Here is an 18,939-nt window from a genome sequence, read left to right as displayed (position 1 = left end):
TCAAATTTGAATACACTGATATACCACACCTTTTAAACAATATTTTCCCACCTCCCTCTCCTCCCTCCGCTTCCCACCACTATCCACCTTATCGCTTAATTCGTTCGTATGTAGCTATTCTGTTCATATTATCAATCCTTGTGCTCAATGGAATCTTTTGCGGCTCTTCCAATTCATCAAAACAAGTTTTTTTTATAGCATGGTACATCCAATTAATTTTTTTGACCCCTTGAATTCTCCCACGTTTCCTGAATATAATTTAGAATTAAATTCAATTCCCCTAAATAACTATTTCTTTTACTCTTGCTATAAAGATCCTCACCTTGCACCAAAATGAGTGAAAACAACCTTGTGCTCCAGTCCAATGTATTGTTGCAAAAGTCTGCTGCCTGCCCCTCTCTGTGCCCAGCGGAGGCAAGAGCCCATGGGACCCCAGGCACCCAAAGAGGGTCTGTGTTCCTTTGGAGAATGGAAGACACAGCAGAGACTGCTGTAGCTTTAAGAAATAGGGTTTATTCACCCATTTACACCTTCAGTCTACATGGAAGGAGTCCAAGCTCAATAGGAAAAGAGAGCCAAGTTAAGGCAAGGTGCCTGGGTTGAAGAAACCAGAGACCACAAGGTCGGGGGACAGCGGGGAGGCGGAATGCCGCCATCAAGCTGTCCCCGGACCTGGTCTGCAGGCGGGTGGTGCGGAGAAGAGCGCTTCTCCCCGCCGCCAGCCCCGCAAGCTCCGGGGACAGCTGGGAGGGGCAGCGCGTCTTCCCGCTGTCCCCGGACCTGGTCTGCATGCAGGCGGTGGGTTGAAGAGCGCTTCTCCCCGCTGCCTGCCCCACAAGCACCAGGGGGGGAAATAAATTTTTTTTCTTTATTTCCCCCCAAAAAAACTTGGTGCGTCCTATGGCCCGGTGCGTCCTATGGGGCGAAAAATACGGTAAGTCCCTAAGAGAGCGGGTGGAATTGGGCATTTTGAATTGACAAAAATATGTCACTTCCATTCTCCAGAACTCAGTTATTATCAATGATAAAATTAGTGTTTTGGGAAGAGTCCAGAATAGCCAGCAAAAAGTAATTTTAAGGGAAGCTTCTGCAGATGAGCAGAGATGGTTTGTAGGGATGGGTTGTGCCAAATTGATGGCCATTATCATGTCAGTGGCCTGTTTGAAATTCGCTTGTTGTTGTTGTTGCTGTTGCTGTTGTTTCTTTAAGAATAACATATTGCAACATTAATAATAATAACATAAGGAATAAATGCCTCCCAAATGTATTTCACTGGTAGATAAAAACAATCACCCCATCATTACTTTGCACACCGATCATCTCACCTCATCATCACAATCTTCTGGGTGGCTCCTGAGCTCCGGATACTTTTCCCTTCCTCTGGCATTGCAGCTGTGGAGTGCAAAATGAGACACATTATTGAATCCATGGCACTGACCAGTCTTGGCCTCTCAGGAGAGATGGTTTCTAGGAACGGGTTTTGCCAAATCGATTGCCATTCATTATCAGGACACTGGCCTATTTGAAATCCACTTGTTCTTGCTGTTGCTGTTGTTTCTTTAAGAATAACAGATTGCAACATTAATAATAACATTTCCAGCATAAGGGAGAGATGCTGGAGTTTATTTTGGCTGGATGGGATGGAGTCCAATACCAGCGAAAGGTAATTTTAAGAGAAGCCTCCTGCGGATGGGCAGAGATGGTTCGTAGGGACGGGTTTTGCCAAATTGATGGCCATTCATTATCAGGTCACTGGCCTGTTTGAAATCTGCTTGTTGTTGTTGCTGTTGCTGTTGCTGTTGTTTAAGAATAACATATTGCAACATTAATAATAATAACATAAGTAATAAATGCCTCCCAAACGTATCAGATGATTTCAGTGGTAGATAAAAACAATCAAACCATCATTAGTTTGCACACCGATCATCACACCTCATCATCACCATCTCCTGGGTGGCTCCTGAGCTCTGGATACTCTCCCCCTTCTCTCGCATCACAGCTGTGGAGTGCAAAATGAGAAACATTATTGAGTCCATGGCAGTGACCAGTCTCTGCCTCTCAAGATAAGCAAAAGAAAGGTAGAGGTATATTTGGCAGGAAGTCCCCATCTCAGGAGAGATGGGAAGAAGATCAATAGAGATGGTCGTACCTCTTCTATGCCTTTTAAATATGATCTTCCAGTGAATCCAATTCACCTTCACCATCAGCATCAGCATCACCATCACCACCACCAGAAGAGATATGAGGGCAATGATAAGCAATCGACTCCAACTCGAGGGTCCAAACTGTCCACCTGCAATGTGTGGAAATGTTTATATAATTTAGCAAAGTTTAAACGATCCCCTGTCTGAGTTTATGCAGCAACAAGAGGGTTGCTATCAATAATTATACCTTCCTGGTTGTTAATCCCTTTCTGTCCCTCTTAAAGAAAACACACTTGAATCTGAATCATATTAACATAAACTACTTTACTATCAGATTCATTCAGGTTTACAGGGTTGTTCCCGAAGGCAGGCTTAGGTATACAGATATACTATACACTAGATAGTCATGAGAAGCCTATATCTGAGCAGTGGGTCATGAGAAGACTGCATCTGAGCAGTTACCAATTTAACACTCCTAGCAGCAACCAACCAAACAACTGACAAAACTGCCTGCCACATAGAGGCAGTTCGTACTCTCAGAATGTTGGCCTTGACTGACAGCTTCATATCCCACACAATGAACAATAAGAGTTTCTCAAAACATACTCAAATAACAACCGACAGAATGACTGACTCTCAGAGAATCATAGAATTGTAGAGTTGGAAGGGACAACTAGAGTCATCTAGTCCATCCCCCTGCATTGCAGGAATCTTTGGCCCAAGATGTGGCTTGAACCCATGATCCCAAGACTCAGAGCCTCATGCTCACACCTGGCCGAGAGCAGTAGAATAAATAACAAGAGATAAGCAGATGTTGCTAATCTTTTCCTTTCCTATTGAAAGGATTTAGGCCGTGAATACCCTCTCAGACACACTTTCCTGCCCTGAATCCATTTCTTAAGGCAGGAAAAGGAGGAGATGGGGGCAGCAGCAGCAATTCACAGGATCAGATCAGTCTTCAAGGAGCTCTGTGTATGCTCCAATTCGGCTGAGAAGCATGCAAAGAGGGGTATTTATTAATACAAACACATCTCCTCAAATCCCTCATGTTAAGGGCCAGTCTGCATATTCACCACCACAAGCACCTCCTTTGGATAATGAAGGAAAGGATATATTGCTCACCTTCATCACTCTGGCAGATGTTGAGCAAGTCAAAGGAGGCTCTTTTTTGATCAACAGGATTGCTGACTAGGCAGGTGAATTTGGAGTTGAAAGAACTTTTCCAGAAGGAGACACGGAGCTCCCGGCCATTGTCAGAAACCTGGTACTGATTCACACTCTTTCCTAAGGCTCCATGTGAACCCGCTGTTTCCCAGGAGATACTGAGGTCTTCCCTTTCAGGTGTGTGGCATCGGAAGGTCGCATTACATCCATCTGGAGTCTTGGATTCCACTTGGTGGTCTATCTGTGGTGTTGGCACTGGCTCTGTGGAACACAAATGAAATCAGCATAAGGTTTGGGTCACACCCCTCCCAGTACTTATGTTGCAAAGTGGTGCTAATCCTATTCCATGAGCCAAACAGTGAAAGCAATAACTTACCATAAACAGTGAGGTTGAAACGCTGTTCTTGAAACAGTGTCTTAGCAAACCAGATGCGAGCATTGTAGATCCCACTGTCATCCAGCTCCAAGTCTTTGATCCTCAATGTTGTCTCATCCACCATGTCAAGCCGTTGTCCAAACCGGTCAGTGGGACTTGAGTGCTCCAGTTTCCCATGGCTGAATTCCGCCAGCCAAAAGCCCAGGCCACCCCTTTGGGGTAGAAAGTCCCATTGAATTTTCTCCACTGTTATTCCTTGAGATACATTGGCAGGAAACAAGACTGATCCTCCCAGGATTCCCTTCGCCTGATGGGTTGGATTCCAAACTGCATGGCTTAAAGTTTCTGGTGAGGGGAGGGTGGTGGGGGAGGAGATACAAACAAAATGAGTGTCATTATCGTGTTTAGTGAAGTCCGAAAAAACAATTGATTAAACACTTAAATCTTTTCAAAGCATTGCAATGCTGAAATTTTTGGAATATCTGGCTTTGTGTAATTGTCCCAAGGAAAAATTTCCCTCCAAAATAAGTAGAATTTCCCCTCCAAAGGAACAAAAGTTCATTTATTTCAGTTCACAAGATTCATACTTCTTGGTTGTCATAAAACCTCAAAGCAGTTTACAAAATCAGAACTTTGCAAAATATCTGTTGAAACATATCAGGCCTACTGGAGCGTGAGCGTAGTGGGACAATTTGAACTGTAGAACCCCAAGAATGGACTCAGTACTACCGCTCACTTTTCCAAGACCAGGATGCTCAGCTTAATCACCCAACAGTATCTCCAGAAAACTTACCAGCTTGGCCCCCAGTGTCCACGACTGAGGTAAAAGACCTAAGTACGCAGCTAAAAAACAACAAAGCCCCAGGCATTGATCACCTGCCCCCCAGAACTTTTGAAGTCCAATATTGACTGGTGGGCTCCTCTGCTTTCAGCAATATTCTCTCACATTGATTCTTCCGGTTTACTCCCTGACAGCTGGGCCATTGTGGTAATCATCCCAATATTCAGGCTCTTACCTATTGTTAGTAAATTATATGCAAAACACCTCCACAATAAATTAATCAACTGGATTGATGTTGAGGCTATCCTTGCGGAAGAGCAAACAGGATTCAGGCAAGGCAGATCCACTATAGACAATTCCTTCATCCTAGCCCACCTCATAGCAATCTCGGGTTGTGCTGTATGCTGTTTTCATTGATTTGAAAGCTACTTTTGCCTCAATCTCACAAGTAAGACTATGGACTAAATTGAACACCTCAAGCATAGACCAAAGATTATTATATCTGATTAACTGCCTTTATAAAGACACTGTGCTGAAAGTGCATTGCTCTACAAATGGCCAACTTACAGGATCCGTACCAGCCACAAAGGGAGTCAAGCAAGGATGCATTTTAGCTTCGGTACTCTTTAACCTATACATAAACGACATGGTCCAGTGCCTAACATCTCCAGAGTTCCACGTTCCTAAACTGGCCTCAAAACCAATCTCTGTACTATTATATGCTGATGATGCGGTCCTCTTATCCCAAACAAAAATAGGCCTAAAAAGATTGATAAGAGAATTCTCAGTGTATTGCCAGAGAGAACACCTGGTTCTCTCATGGTTTTCTCAAGAAAATATGGTCCCCACAGTTGGCGTATGGACAATCAGCCAATCAAACAGGTCAAATATTTCAAATATTTGGGCCTTATCTTCCAGTCCACGGGCTCATGGGCAGCACACCGAAAATGTGCAAAAGAAAAAGCATCCCAAAGTGCCAAGACTCGCTTTTTCCATGCAAAGGGTGGCAAACATAGACCATCAGCCCTAGAAGTCTTCCAAGCTAAACCCCCAGCACAGCTACTATACGGAGCACAGATTTGTACTGGTAACCATCTTAGCACTTTGGAAGCTGTTCAATCAAAGTTTCTAAGGCAGATTTTTTTCTGTACCGCAATGCATCCCAAACGCATCATTGAGACTGGAGGCAAGTCTCCCTTCAGTAGAAGTACAGACTTGGCAAAGAACCCTTAACTTCTGGCTCCACCTAAACTCAACACACACACACACACACACACACACACACACACACACACACGGTTTACTATCCCTAGTACTTCAAGACTCCCATAAAAGTGCCTGGCTTAAAACCGTCTTTCAAAAACTTCACTCTTGTGGCCTATCCTCACAACACCTACTCACTATGGGCCCCACTAAAGCAAACAGTCTAATTGTTCAATGTCTAAAAGATATTGAGAATCAGAACAACCTGGCCACTATAAGGAAATTCTGCCCTTGGTATGTTCAGTTCCCACCTCTCCATTTTGATTCTCTGGCCCCATATCTGCACAAACTTATTATCCCAAAATACAGACGCACTTTTACACTTGCAAGACTGGATGTTTTGCCATCTGCGGTACTTGAGGGTCGATTTCAAAAGATCCTGCCTGAGAAACGTTTTTGCCCCTGTGGAGATGGTAGCACCGAAACAGCGGCCCACGTCCTCCTGTCTTGCACTCTCTACAAAGACCCGAGGAACGAGATCCTCACCCCACTCGTACTCACCATCCCAGGGCGCTCAACCACTGCCACAATGTCCTTTCTTCTATCAGATCAAAATGAGCAGATAACAGCAAAGGTTGCTAGGCTCCAAGCTGGGGCAATCAGAATAAGGGCCACTAACTGATGGCTGACTCAGGACTTTAAATTGTGCTCTTATATCAAACTTCCTTTTCTGCTGTAATGTTTTACTGTTGCTATGGCCATTGGCTAATGCAAATAAAGTTTTATCTATTTGTTGAAAACTCAACACAGAAAGATCTAACCCAGTGAAAAATTATTCTAAGCAGAAATCTAAAAACAATCTGCTTGAGTGTTTCAGGAAAAAATGATTTTGCACTATTTTTGTGTTAAACTGAGATACGTTAACACAGAGTTCAGAGAAGAAACTGAGTCTGTTCCACCAGGATCCCCAGTCGCCTTTTCCTACTCATTGGTTGGCTCCTCTAATTCACCGTTTCCTTTTTACTGACATTTATTTTGTATTAGTTAATGACTGACACATCATGGGGAAAAATCCTGCAGGAAAATATTTCTGCCTTAGAAATGAAGTCGACTTGCAGTCACCATGTCCAGCATTTTTATCCCATTCCACCCCACACCTTCAGGGGTGATGAGCGCCTTCATCATACATGCACATTGCCCCCCCCCCACATCAGCTTAGCAACAAATTTCACAAAAAAGGATTAAACTTCCACAAGCCTTCTGCTGGAGCTTCCTTTGAAGCCAGCAAGCATGTTCTGGAGAGGGTTCCAACTGCGGAGAGGAGACCCTGAGTGCTAGTAACCAATATTGCCAATAATTTCCCTCTTCATGACAAATCAAACTCAGAGTGCCCCCTCCATGCATTTAGGTGGGCTTTTTGTTTTATTTTTGAGGGAGAAAGCAGTGAAGTCCATGTTAGTTTCTGTTTGCCACTGAGCAGCTGCTTAAAGTCACAAGGCTCTGTTTACATTCCAGAGACATTCCAGAGATAGTCCAGGCTATTGGAAGTCTCACGGAAGACGGGATGTGACGTTAGTGGTTTTCTGTTTCCTTTGTTCCTTTGTTCAGTTGCTCTCTGCTTTCATAGAGAAAGAATATACCGGTATATTTATTTGCTGTCTGCGTGGTAAGAAATAAAGTATAGCAATGTAGCCATAAATCTCATCACTTCCGCATGCTGCTTTGAAACTCTGCTGAATGGGGGAATGTGCCTGAGGTCTTATCAAAGGCTCAGGTTATTAATTATTCATTGGAGGGCGATTCCGAAGGACTCGGCTGGAAGATGAGCTTTATCAGCTTAGCCGAGTGGAGATTCCGACAGTCCTTACCCAAGGAAGAGTACAGCAATAGTCTGAAGAAGAGACCTTCTGCGAAAAAAATCCAGCATCGTATCTCTCCAGAGGTGCAGAGAGTCATGGGTGGCAGTCATGCACCAGAATGCCTGTTTCTGGGACTCACCAATGGGGAGACTTGCTGCTGTTGAGCTAAGGTCCTGCATGAGAGCATTGAGGCATCTGTTTCACCACCGTGAGGAGAACAGCTTCCTTTTTATGCACAGGGGTAGGTGCCCTAAAATAAGCCTGTTCATCCATCTTATAAGCATTGCCTGAGTCGAGATCTGTAGTCACAGACCATCTCTCAACTCAAAATAGTCCGTCATGGAAATCCCCAAACTTGGTTCCATGGGTGACTCTGGGTCAACTCCCTGGGATAGTTTATTATTGTACATTGTTTTTAAATTTATTGTTGTACATTGTTTTAATTGTCTGTTTTACTTCTGTGACTGTACCCCCAAGTGTGTTTTATAAGCTGGTCTCCAACCATAATAAATTATCTATCTAACATAGATACTAAACTAAACATAGATACAGTAAAGTTAATGCCTCATGTTGTCATAGTGTGAAAGATAAGACCTGCAACTTGTCCTGAATTTCTGTGTGGGCACCTCGTGAGCATTTCCTATTTTTATCTCACAGCTTACTCACTTCACGATCCCACCACCCACAGGAGAGGCATCTTCCCACAAGAGGCAGTGAAGACCACCATCCCGGATGGCTTGAAAAGAGGGTGAGATACATTTGTGGAGGAGGAGGAGACTGTTGAGGGATTCAAGGCAGGAAGGCTCTCCTCTGTCTCCTCCATTGGAGGCAGCAATGCTTCTGAATAGCAGCTGCTGGAAAGCACAGAAGGAGAGAGCATTCTGGTGCTCAGGTCCTGCTTGCCACTTTCCCACAGGCATCCGGTTGGCCACTGTGAGAAGAACAGGATGCCAGGCTAGATGAGCCACTGACAGGATCTTCTTAGGTTCTGATGTTCCTGATCTCCCATCTGGAGTTAATTTTGGGGTTTGAGGGCGTATGAACATTTCTTTGGGGTTCAGTGACCTATGAGTTTTGCTTCTTTGAACTTCTTTCAAGCAAATAAAAAGCTGGGCAAGTAGAATGCTCTTGTTGTTGTTAAAGCCTCCTCAATCTGCAAAAGCTGCCAGCTTTTTTCATTTCTTTTCCTTTGCCCTGATCTGTCACAAGACTTTTGTTATTGACCAATATTTGCAAACAGCAATTCTCTTCCTCCTACACTCTTTGTTCTGAAGACCAATAAGACCTGTGCCAGCAGCTGGTTTGCTCAGGAGGCTGGGGAAGAGACTGACCATGATTGTCCTCCCTGACATTTGCCTCTTGCAGCTGCCAGACTCCTCTGGAGAAGGATTTGGGAGCCAGCTGTATGCCATCTTCCCTTCCCCTCTGAACTGTATTTAAGCCAGGCTGCTTGGAGTGTAGCAAGACCAGGGCCGGAAACTTTCAAGGAGTTTCAGGGAAACTTCAGAAACTCCAGATGACCTCAGCATTGTCAGTTACTTTCCCCTTCATGACCAAGGAAACCTATAGCTTTTCACCCAATGCATTCAGCTTTTCTTTGCAAGGACTTACCCAGGGAAGAGAAGATCAATGGACCAAAGGAGAGAAGGATCACTTGGCTCCTGCTCCCAAAACTCATGAATATTTCGGCCAGGAATATAGGAAGTGTCAGGTGTGGCTGCTCCTGGTGGAGAGTTGATTTGCCCACAGTTGTACAGCAACAGGCTTCTAATTTTATTCCCTGGCATAAGAAATGCTGCACGTCATCGCCCCAAAGCTTGCTATAGGAGGGAAACCACATGCGTCAGGCAGTGAAACAGTCTTCCAGACTGAGTAAGCTGTGAGTTAAAAATAGGAAATGCTCACGAGGTGCCCACACAGAAATTCAGGACAAGTTGCAGGTCGTATCTTTCACACTATGACAACATGAGGCATTAACTTTACTGTATCTATGTTTAGTTTAGTATCTATGTTAGATAGATAATTTATTACGGTCAGAGACGAGCTTATAAAACACACTTGGGGGTACAGTCATAGAAGTAAAACAGACAATTAAAACAATGTACAACAATAAATTTAAAAGCAATGTACAATAATAAACTATCCCAGGGAGTTGACCCAGAGTCACCCATGGAGCCAAGTTTGGGGATTTCCATGACAGACTATTTTGAGTTGAGAGATGGTCTGCGCCTACAGATCTGTACACAGAATCTGGCGACCATCCGGGTCGTCTTATGATCTTTGCCTAACAGGAGAAGGTCAATTTTTTGCTTTCCCGGGAGGTCAGCGAGCCTCACCAGCAGGGGATCAATGGTCTCACTACGTGCCTCTTCATAAAAGGAATCTAAAGAACAAGTGTTCTGGGCTTCCTATCTCTCCCAATGGACAGGTGCAAAGTCTCTGAGCATACGGGACTTTTCTAAAGGCTCCTTCCAGGACCAGCAAGGGAAGAACTGAGCTTCTGGTGAGTATAAAGGCCCTTCTTGCATTTCTAGATACGAGAAAGAAGAGATATGCTGCTGGTGCGGCTATATCTCTCTCGATTTCTCCAATTTTATAGTCGGGGCATCTTGTGCAGTCCTGTTGTCTCCTGGTGTCTAATATTCTTTGCCTGACTGTAGCTTTTGCCTGGCCGAAGCCCAGACTTAGAAGGGCTTGCGGGGCAAAACCCAGTTTCTGGAGGGTGTTCAGGACTGCAGTCTACCAGCCTGACTGGAATTGGTCACAGAGGATCAATGGGGCTATCCCTCGGGGGAGCAGATTCAATGTCAGCCATTTGTAGACTGATGTTAGTCTCCACCCTCATCATCCCCATTTCTAATCTAACCCATGCGTTTGAGACACATCTGGGGACTTGGAGGAGAGCTCTAAGAAGTCTGGATTGAACTCTCTCAAGGGGGGAGAAAACAGAGGAAGGCGGACCTGGAAAGGAACCATAAAGGAGTTTTGCAAAGTTTTAGCCTTGTATGATTCTAGAGCTGCGGGGACGAAGAAGCCCCCTTGTACTCTGAAAAAATTAAGGATACAGTTTGCAGTTTTTCCCGCTGAGCTCCCGATGGAGTTTATGTGTAGTTTGTTGGTTCCTGAGGCCTGTACCACCATTCCTAGATAGTATCTATGTTGCTTTTAGCACTTAGTAAGAATCATAGAATGGTAGAATTGGAAGGGATACCAAGGGTCATCTGGACCAACCCCCTGCAATGCAGGAATCTTAGCTAAACCATCCATGACAGATGAAATCCACACTTGTCTAAATTTTGCTTTGCTGTTCAGCAGTCAATTGATATCTACAAACATGCATGTACTGGGAAAATGTGTGCACATCAGTGCATGAATGTTTTGTATGCATTGATCATAAAGTGTTCCAAGCAATACGAGCATTAGTGGAACATTAGTGGAAAAAGGAACAATATATGTTAAATTAAGTAAAATTGCTTTGCTAGAATGGAGGGGAGGGGAGATGGGACCCTGTGGACACCAGGGAAGGTCTCTGTGGGCAAATGTGCCTCCAGAGTCTTTAGCCCAGCTTATTTTGAGAAGGTCAGGGGAGAGCAAGCTACTCTGGGGTGGTTATGGGTGGGGCTGAAGCTGGGATCCTGCCCAAATTGTTGAACTTGTGACCCTCTCTCTCTCCTTTTGAAACATGACACCTGGAGAACTTCTCCGCTTTAAGACAAAATACACGTTCAAGCTTCTCACAAACTCTCCCCCTCCTCCCTCATCAGCAAGAAGAACTGGCTCATGTACAAATGCCATAATGTTTGCTTTGTACTTCCAAGGGATCGATCTCTCAGTGTTGGCAGCACTACTCTTTGAAACTCCTTGCTTATTGACACCAGACAAGCATCATCACTCTGCTGCTGTTAAAAAATTTGCCTCCCTCCCTTTTAGTCTCATTGGTAGGGGAAATATGTCTCCTTCCCAAAAGATAGTCTCTTTTGTGGGTGATTTGCCAGGGAGAAGAGGGAAAACAACCTTGTGCTCCAGTCCAATGTATTGTTGCAAAAGTTGGGTGCCTCCCCCCCGCTCTGCCCAGTTGTGACAAGAGCCCATGGGATCCCAAGCACCCAAAGACGGTCTGTGTTCCTTTGGAGAATGGAAGATACAACAGAGACTGCTGTAGCTTTAAGAAATATGATTTCTTCACTTATTTACACCTTGAGTCTGCATGGAGGGATTCCAGATCTTATGGCTTGGTCATTTCAAGGGACAGCAGTGCCTGCAGACAACATGCCCAAGATAGATCTCAGCTCTTCCTCCGCCTTCTTCCTCCCAGTAGCCCTCCCCCCCACCACACACAGAGCTGTTACTCTGGCAACCTTCCAAATCCCCAGTCTCTGTTCACACCCGGGGCAAGAGGAAAGGAGTTATCTTGTATTGTTAGTGTCCCTCAATTGTTTTCTGTTTTCAGGTAGGTAGCCATGTTGGTCTGACACAGTCGAAATAATAATAATAAAATAGTCCAGTAGTTAACCAGAGTCCAAGCAAAGTAGGAAGAGAGAGGCAAGGCAATCCCCTGTTCCTGATGTGTATCTTCACTCACCCCTTCTTGCCTGCGCTGTTTCCATCAACAGGGAGGCTGAAGAGGAGTGCCTTAGACACTCCTGTTGTTGGTGCTGGTCATGAAGGCATTCCTGAGATTCCTTGCTCTCAAGGAGACCCCATCCATAGTCACTGGATAAGTCTTGGTGTGTTGCCCTTTGGCCTGGTCATGGGGCTTTTGGGACGGGGGTTTAAAGGTGCAGGGTAGGCTGTAGCTCCGGCTCAACTGGCAGCTTTGAGAGATCTTCACTGCATCTTTCCCCTGAGGAACCTTCAATGAATTCCTTGGCAGTGGCTCCATGAGATCTTCCATGCTGATCTGTGGGATGCAGAATTCAATCTGCATTGGAGAAAAAATATGATAGGAGGGACTCTGGGGATTAAACTCCTAAAAGATTTTCTAGGCATTTTGGCCCACCTGAACCCTGGAGAAAATTAAAGTCCTGTCCAATCCAGCATTCTCCAAGAAGATATACCAATTTGTCTAAAAGCAGGAATCTTTCCTGAACCTCAGTCCCAGCCTTTAGGGCTAGCTTTCTAGTTCCACTGGAGAACTTGTCATAACTAAATCCCTAAGAGAGCAGGTGGAATTGCCCATTTTGAATTGACAAAAATATGTCATTTCCATTCTCCAGCACTCAGTTATTATCTGTGATTCTAGTTTAAATAAATGATGAGAGTAGTATTTTGGGAAGAGTCCAGAACAGCTGGTAAATGGAGAGCGCAGTCTTGTTGGGTTCACTGGGGGAAGGATGTGGGAAGCAGAGCCCTGCGGCCAGAGGGCTGAAATCTCCGTTCACTAGCTGGAGAGGGGAGGGTTCAATTCTGCTCACTTTAACTGGGCATGCATGTTCCTCTGCCTCCCCTTGCACCATAATCATTTTGTTTAGTCTTTTCATCACTGACGTTTGGGTCACTGGCCTATTTTTGTTTTCTTTAATCTAAATAACTTGTATTGGTTTTATTGTAAATAGAAGAGCAACATATAATTACATTAATTTACCCAGTAGTACATTCTTATTAAGTTTCATATGCAGTATGCAGTACACAGGCATTACATTTATTTATCCATTGTCAATTCAAGTATTCTCTCCACAGAGATTCTTATGTTGTGGGTGGAATAAAACTATATGTTCTGTCTCATTTTATAAAGAAAAAGAATGTAAGCCAAGTCTCACCAAAAGTGTCGGTCTTTGAAGTGCCTTTAATTACCCTTCTATAAGGCATTCTGATAGAGCCACATTCCAGATATTATTTACCCAGATTTCAATGGCAATTTCTATCGGTTGTTTCCAGTATTGGCCTATTGTAAATTGGCTTGCTGATTATAGTAAAAATACAAAGTCTCTTCATTTAAGGTTATTGTTTAAATTTGATTCTATTGATAACAAGGCAAGAGCTGATGTGGTGGAAGGGATTGGTGCGTAATTTTGGATATACTGTGAAACACCTTTTCCTAAAAGGAGTATACCAATGTAAAAATCCACCATGCGTGGAAATATGAGCCTTTTCAGCATAAAGTAGAGTACTTATTTTGGCTGGATGGGATCAATTGGAGTGCCAGTGAAAGATTATAAGAGACGCCTCCTGCCGACGAGCAGAGATGGTTCATAGGGACGGGTTGTGCCAAATTGATGGCCATTTATTACGGGGTCACTGGCCTCTTTGAAATCTGTTTGTTGTTGTTTCTTTTTTTAAAAAAAAAAGATTACAATTTAAATAATAATATCATAAGTATCAAATGCCTTCCAAATGTATCAGATGCTTTCATTGTTTTTATCTACCAATCACCCCATCATTACTTTGCATACTGATCATCTCACCTCATCATCACCATCTTCTGGGTGGCTCCTCTCTGAGTTCCAGAATGTAAGAGAACTCTCTCCCTTCTCTAGCATCAAAGAGCAAACACCTGTGGAATGCAACATGAAACACATTATTGAGTCCATGGCACTGACCAGTCTCTGCCTATCGGGATCAGCAAAATAAAGGAAGAGGTATACTTGACAGGAAGCCCCCATTTCACTTGGACTTGGACTAGAATTGACCAAATATGGATCACTAGAGGACTGGCACCAAAGACAAGAAAGGTGGAAATCTGCCCAAAGACTTGCTCCGACCATAATGCAGTAAAGATGGTAATGAACCTACAACCAACTGGTTCCTTTAGATGGAGGATGAATGACACTCTTTTTAGAGATGAGGAAATTGTCAAGAAAGCCCAGAAAACTCTGAAAGATTATTTTGAGATAAATCTGAACACCACGGTGGAGAAAAGAATCATTTGGGACGCAAGCAAAGCTGTTATGAGAGGATTTTTGATACAACAGAATGCACTCAAGAAGAGATTACAACAGGAAAAAAGAGAAAAGATACTGGAAAAGATCAAGGAAGGCGAAAAGCGACTGAGAACAAAACCAAATTCACAAGAAATTTTAAGAGAGATAAAGCTATATCAAGTACTGTATATGCAACTGATAAATCAAGAGATTGAATGGAAGATCAGACAAATGAGACAAAGAACATTCGAATCTGCAAATAAATGCGGAAAGTTATTGGCATGGCAAATAAAGAAGAGACAAAAAATGAACACAATAACAAATTTGGAGGTGGAAGGAAGAACTTTACAGCATCCTGCTGAGATTAGGAGTGCTTTTCAAAAATATTTTAGACAGCTTTATCCTCAACAACCACAGAAAGATGCAGATATAGAGGAATTCTTGAAAGTGAATGGGCTACCGAAAATACCTCAAGAAAGTAAACGTAAATTGAGTTGCAGGATAACAGATCAAGAGGTGGAGAGTGCCATTCAAAACATGCAATTGGGCAAATCTCCAGGACCTGATGGGCTGACTGCAAGATATTATAAATCACTGAAAGACTGGCTAATTCAACCCTTAAAGGAAGTTTGTAATGACATATTCCAGGGGAAAAGGGCACCAGAAACGTGGAAAGAAGCTTTTGTGACTCTCATACCAAAGACAGAATCTGAAAAACATCAACTTAAGAACTATCGGCCTATATCATTGCTTAATGTGGATTATAAAATTTTTGCAGACATCTTGGCTAGAAGATTGAAGAAAGTTTTAGTAGAGGAGATTCATAAGACCAGGCTGGCTTTCTCCCAGGAAGACATTTATCAGACAATGTGAGGAATATAATTGACATTTTGGAACTTTTACAGGAAAAGATAAATACAAAAGCGGCTTTGATATTTGTGGATGCGGAGAAAGCCTTCGACAATATTTCTTGGGGTTTTATGAAGAAGAATCTCCAAGGCATGGGGGTAGGCCAAGAATTCGAAAATGGTATAGGAGCAATCTATTCTGAACAAAAGGCTAAATTAATTGTTAACAATGTTTTGACTGAGGAGTTCAGAATAGAAAAAGGAACACGACAAGATTGCCCCATCTCCCCTTTGCTTTTTATATCAGTCCTGGAGGTGTTGCTGAATATGATTAGAAAGGACCAAATGGTAAAAGGGATACAGGTCGGAGTTAAACAATATAAACTAAGAGCTTTTGCACATGACCTGGTTTTGACATTACAGGAGCCAGAATCTAGTGTGAAAAAAGTTTTAGAATTGATTCAAGAGTTTGGTCAATTGGCAGGTTTTAAATTAAACAAAACAAAAACCAAGGTTTTGACAAAAAATCTAACAGAAATTGAGAAAGAAAGGTTTCAGAATGAGACAGGCTTGACAGTGGTGAAAAAAGTGAAACATTTGGGAATTACCATGACTGCTAAAAATGGGAATTTATTTAAAGATAACTATGATAAATGTTGGATGGAGATAAAGAAGGATCTAGATACATGGTCTAATTTGAAACTCTCACTTTTAGGCCACATTGCTGTGATAAAGATGAATGTATTGCCAAGAATGTTATTTTTATTTCAGACATTACAGATTATTGACAAAACAGATTGTTTCAAGAAGTGGCAGAAAGACATATCTAGATTTGTCTGGCAGGGCAAAAAAGCCAAGAATAAAATTTAAAATATTAACAGATGGAAAGGAAAGAGGAGGCTTCGCCCTGCCGGACTTAAAACTTTACTATGAAGCAGCAGCTTTCTGCTGGCTGAAAGAATGGCTACTTCTCGAAAATACAGATATATTGGATTTGGAAGGATTTAATAATGTATTCGGTTGGCATGCATATTTATGGTATGATAAGGTTAAAGTGCATAGAATGTTCAAAATCCACATTGTCAGGAAAGCATTGTTTAATGTATGGACTAGATATAAAGATCTCTTGGAAAATAAGACTCCTAGGTGGTTGTCTCCAATGGAAGCAAAAGCTTTAAAGAAACTCAATATGGAGGCCAATTGGCCAAAATATTGGGAGATTTTAGAACAAGATGGTGATAAATTGAAACTACAGAGTTTTGATAAGTTAAAAAGCAAAGTCCACGATTGGCTCCACTATCATCAGATAATGGAGGCATTTAAATTGGATAGAAAAATTGGCTTCCAGGTGGAAAAATCAAAGTTGGAAACAGAACTGTTAGAACCCAAAACTAAGACATTGTCAAGAATGTATAACTTGCTGCTGAAATGGAATACACAGGATGAGGAAGTGAAATCAGTAATGATTAAGTGGGCACAAGATGTTGGTCATAACATAATGCTAGCTGACTGGGAACGGTTATGGACCACTGGTATGAAATTCACGGCATGTAATGCCATAAGAGAGAATATAATGAAAATGATATACAGATGGTACATGACACCAGCCAAGCTAGGAAAAATTTATCATATGCCTGATAATAAATGTTGGAAATGTAAAGAAACTGAAGGTACTTTTTTTCACCTTTGGTGGACGTGCCCAAGGATTAAGACCTTCTGGGAGATGATCTGTAATGAACTGAAAAAAGTGTTTAAATACACATTTCAGAAGAATCCAGAAGCCTTTCTCCTGGGTATAGTCAACCAACAGGTTCATGTGAAAGACAGGACATTCTTTATGTACGCCACAACAGCAGCAAGAATACTCATCGCACAGTACTGGAAGACACAAGAATTACCCATGCTGGAAGAATGGCAGATGAAAGTTATTGGCTACATGGAACTAGCAGAAATGACTGGCAGAATCAGAGACCAGGGAGAAGAGACGGTGAAGGAAGATTGGAGGAAGTTCAAAGACTATCTACAGAAACACTATAAGATAATGAATGTTTGATGACACCAGATTGTACCCAAAAGATTATTAGCATAAAAATTTAAAAATTAAGAAAGACTATGTTTTAAGATAGATGGAAATGTAATTATATTAAGACACTAAGATTATGTTGAACTTAAGATAAGTCAGTGGGAAGGAATTTACTGTCAGAAATATAAGATCTGGAATACAGAGTGGGAAGGTCTGGGGAAGTCGTATAACCAGGTTAATGTCAAAAATACAAGGACACAATGATTGATTTTAACCTTTGTTTTATTTTTTATATTTTCTTTCTTATATCTGTTGTTGTATTGTTTATATGTTATTGTATTGCTTTTGTTTTTTCTTTGTATTTGTGTTTATTAATTGTTTATTAATTGTGAAACTTAATAAAAAATCTATTTAAAAAAAACAAGGAAAAAAAGGAAGCCCCCATCTCAGGAGACAAGGGGAAAAGATCAATAGAGATGGTCCTACCTCTTCTATGCCTTTTAAATATGATCTTCCTGTACATCCAATTCACCATCACCATTATCACCAGAAGAGATATGAGGGCAGTGATAAGCCATGGACTCCAGCTCAAGGGTCCAAACTGTCCACCTGCAATGAGTAATAAGAGTCTCTCAAAACATATTCTAATAACAACCAGCAAAGTGACTCTCATAGAATCATAGAAATGTAGAGTTCGAAGGGACTAGAGTCATCTAGTCCAACCCCCTGAATTCGAGAGATCTTTTGCCCAAGGTGGGGCTTGAACCCATGATCCCGAGATTCAAAGTCTCATGTTCACACCTGGCTGAGAGCAGTATAATCAATAACATAAGATAAAAAAGAGTTGCTAATATGTCCCATTTGTATTGCAATGATTTGAGCTGTCAGACACACTTGCCTGCCCTGAATCTATTTCTTAAGGCAGTCTGTGTTGCTCTGATCCTGCTCACAAGCTTGCGAAGAGCAGCATTTATTAATACAAACACATCTCCTCAAATCCCTCATGTTAAGGGCCAGTCTGCGTATTCACCACCACAAGCAGCACCTCTGGATAATGAAGCAAAGGATGGTGGCTAACAGATTGAGGTAGAATCCTGACAAGACAAGTACTGTTTTTGGGGGAGAGGAGGCGGGCAGGTGTGGAAGACTCCCTGGTCCTGAATGGGGTAACTAAACTCCTGAAGGACCAGGTGCGCAGCCTAGGAGTCATTTTGGCCTCAAAGCTGTCCATAGAGGCGCAGCTCAACTCTGTGTACAGGGCAGCTGTTTACCAGCTCCATCTGGTACACCGGCTGAGACCCTACCTGTCCACAGACTGTCTCGCCAGAGTGGTGCATACTATGGTTATCTCCCACTTGGACTACTGCAATGCGCTTTTCATGGGGCTACCTTTGAAGGTGACCTGGAAACTACAACTAATCCAGAATGCGGCAGCTAGACTGGGGACTGGGAGCGGCCGCCGAGACCATATAACACTGGTCCTGAAAGACCTACATTGGCTCCCAGTACGTTTCCAAGCACAATTCAAAGTGTTGGTGCTGACCTTGAAAGCCCTAAACACCCTCAGCCCAGTATATCTGAAGGAGCGTCTCCACCTCCATCGTTCTACCCAGACACTCAGGTCCAGCTCTGAGGGCCTTCTGGCGGTTCCCTCACTGTGAGAAGCGAGATTACAGGGAAC

At 42.7% G+C, this 18,939-nt stretch overlaps 2 protein-coding genes and 1 long non-coding RNA gene across 4 annotated transcripts in view; 1 reads left to right on the top strand and 2 right to left on the bottom strand.

The window, feature by feature from the left end:
- Positions 1-18,939, bottom strand: part of LOC310666072 (uncharacterized protein) — a 1,539,811-nt gene that overhangs the window by 225,684 nt on the left and 1,295,188 nt on the right. The window lies entirely within an intron of this gene.
- The window catches only part of LOC310666006 (uncharacterized protein), a 127,394-nt gene that overhangs the window by 25,739 nt on the left and 82,716 nt on the right, over positions 1-18,939 (bottom strand). The window contains exons 11-12 of the mRNA XM_083416417.1: positions 3,685-4,029; positions 3,267-3,569 (exon numbers count right to left, since the gene is read on the bottom strand). Of these exons, the coding sequence (XP_083272543.1) occupies positions 3,267-3,569; positions 3,685-4,029 (648 nt within the window). The remainder of the gene's footprint in view (positions 1-3,266; positions 3,570-3,684; positions 4,030-18,939) is intronic.
- Positions 7,584-18,939, top strand: part of LOC310666264 — a 66,756-nt gene continuing 55,400 nt past the window's right edge. The window contains exon 1 of the long non-coding RNA XR_014505825.1: positions 7,584-7,697. This is a non-coding gene — a long non-coding RNA (uncharacterized lncRNA). The remainder of the gene's footprint in view (positions 7,698-18,939) is intronic.

This window comes from Podarcis tiliguerta (genome assembly GCF_965153285.1).
Source record: "Podarcis tiliguerta genome assembly, chromosome: 16".
Classification (NCBI taxonomy): domain Eukaryota; kingdom Metazoa; phylum Chordata; class Lepidosauria; order Squamata; family Lacertidae; genus Podarcis; species Podarcis tiliguerta.
The sequence above is the reverse complement of the archived record's forward strand: the minus strand, read 5'-3'. Positions and strand labels throughout refer to the sequence as shown.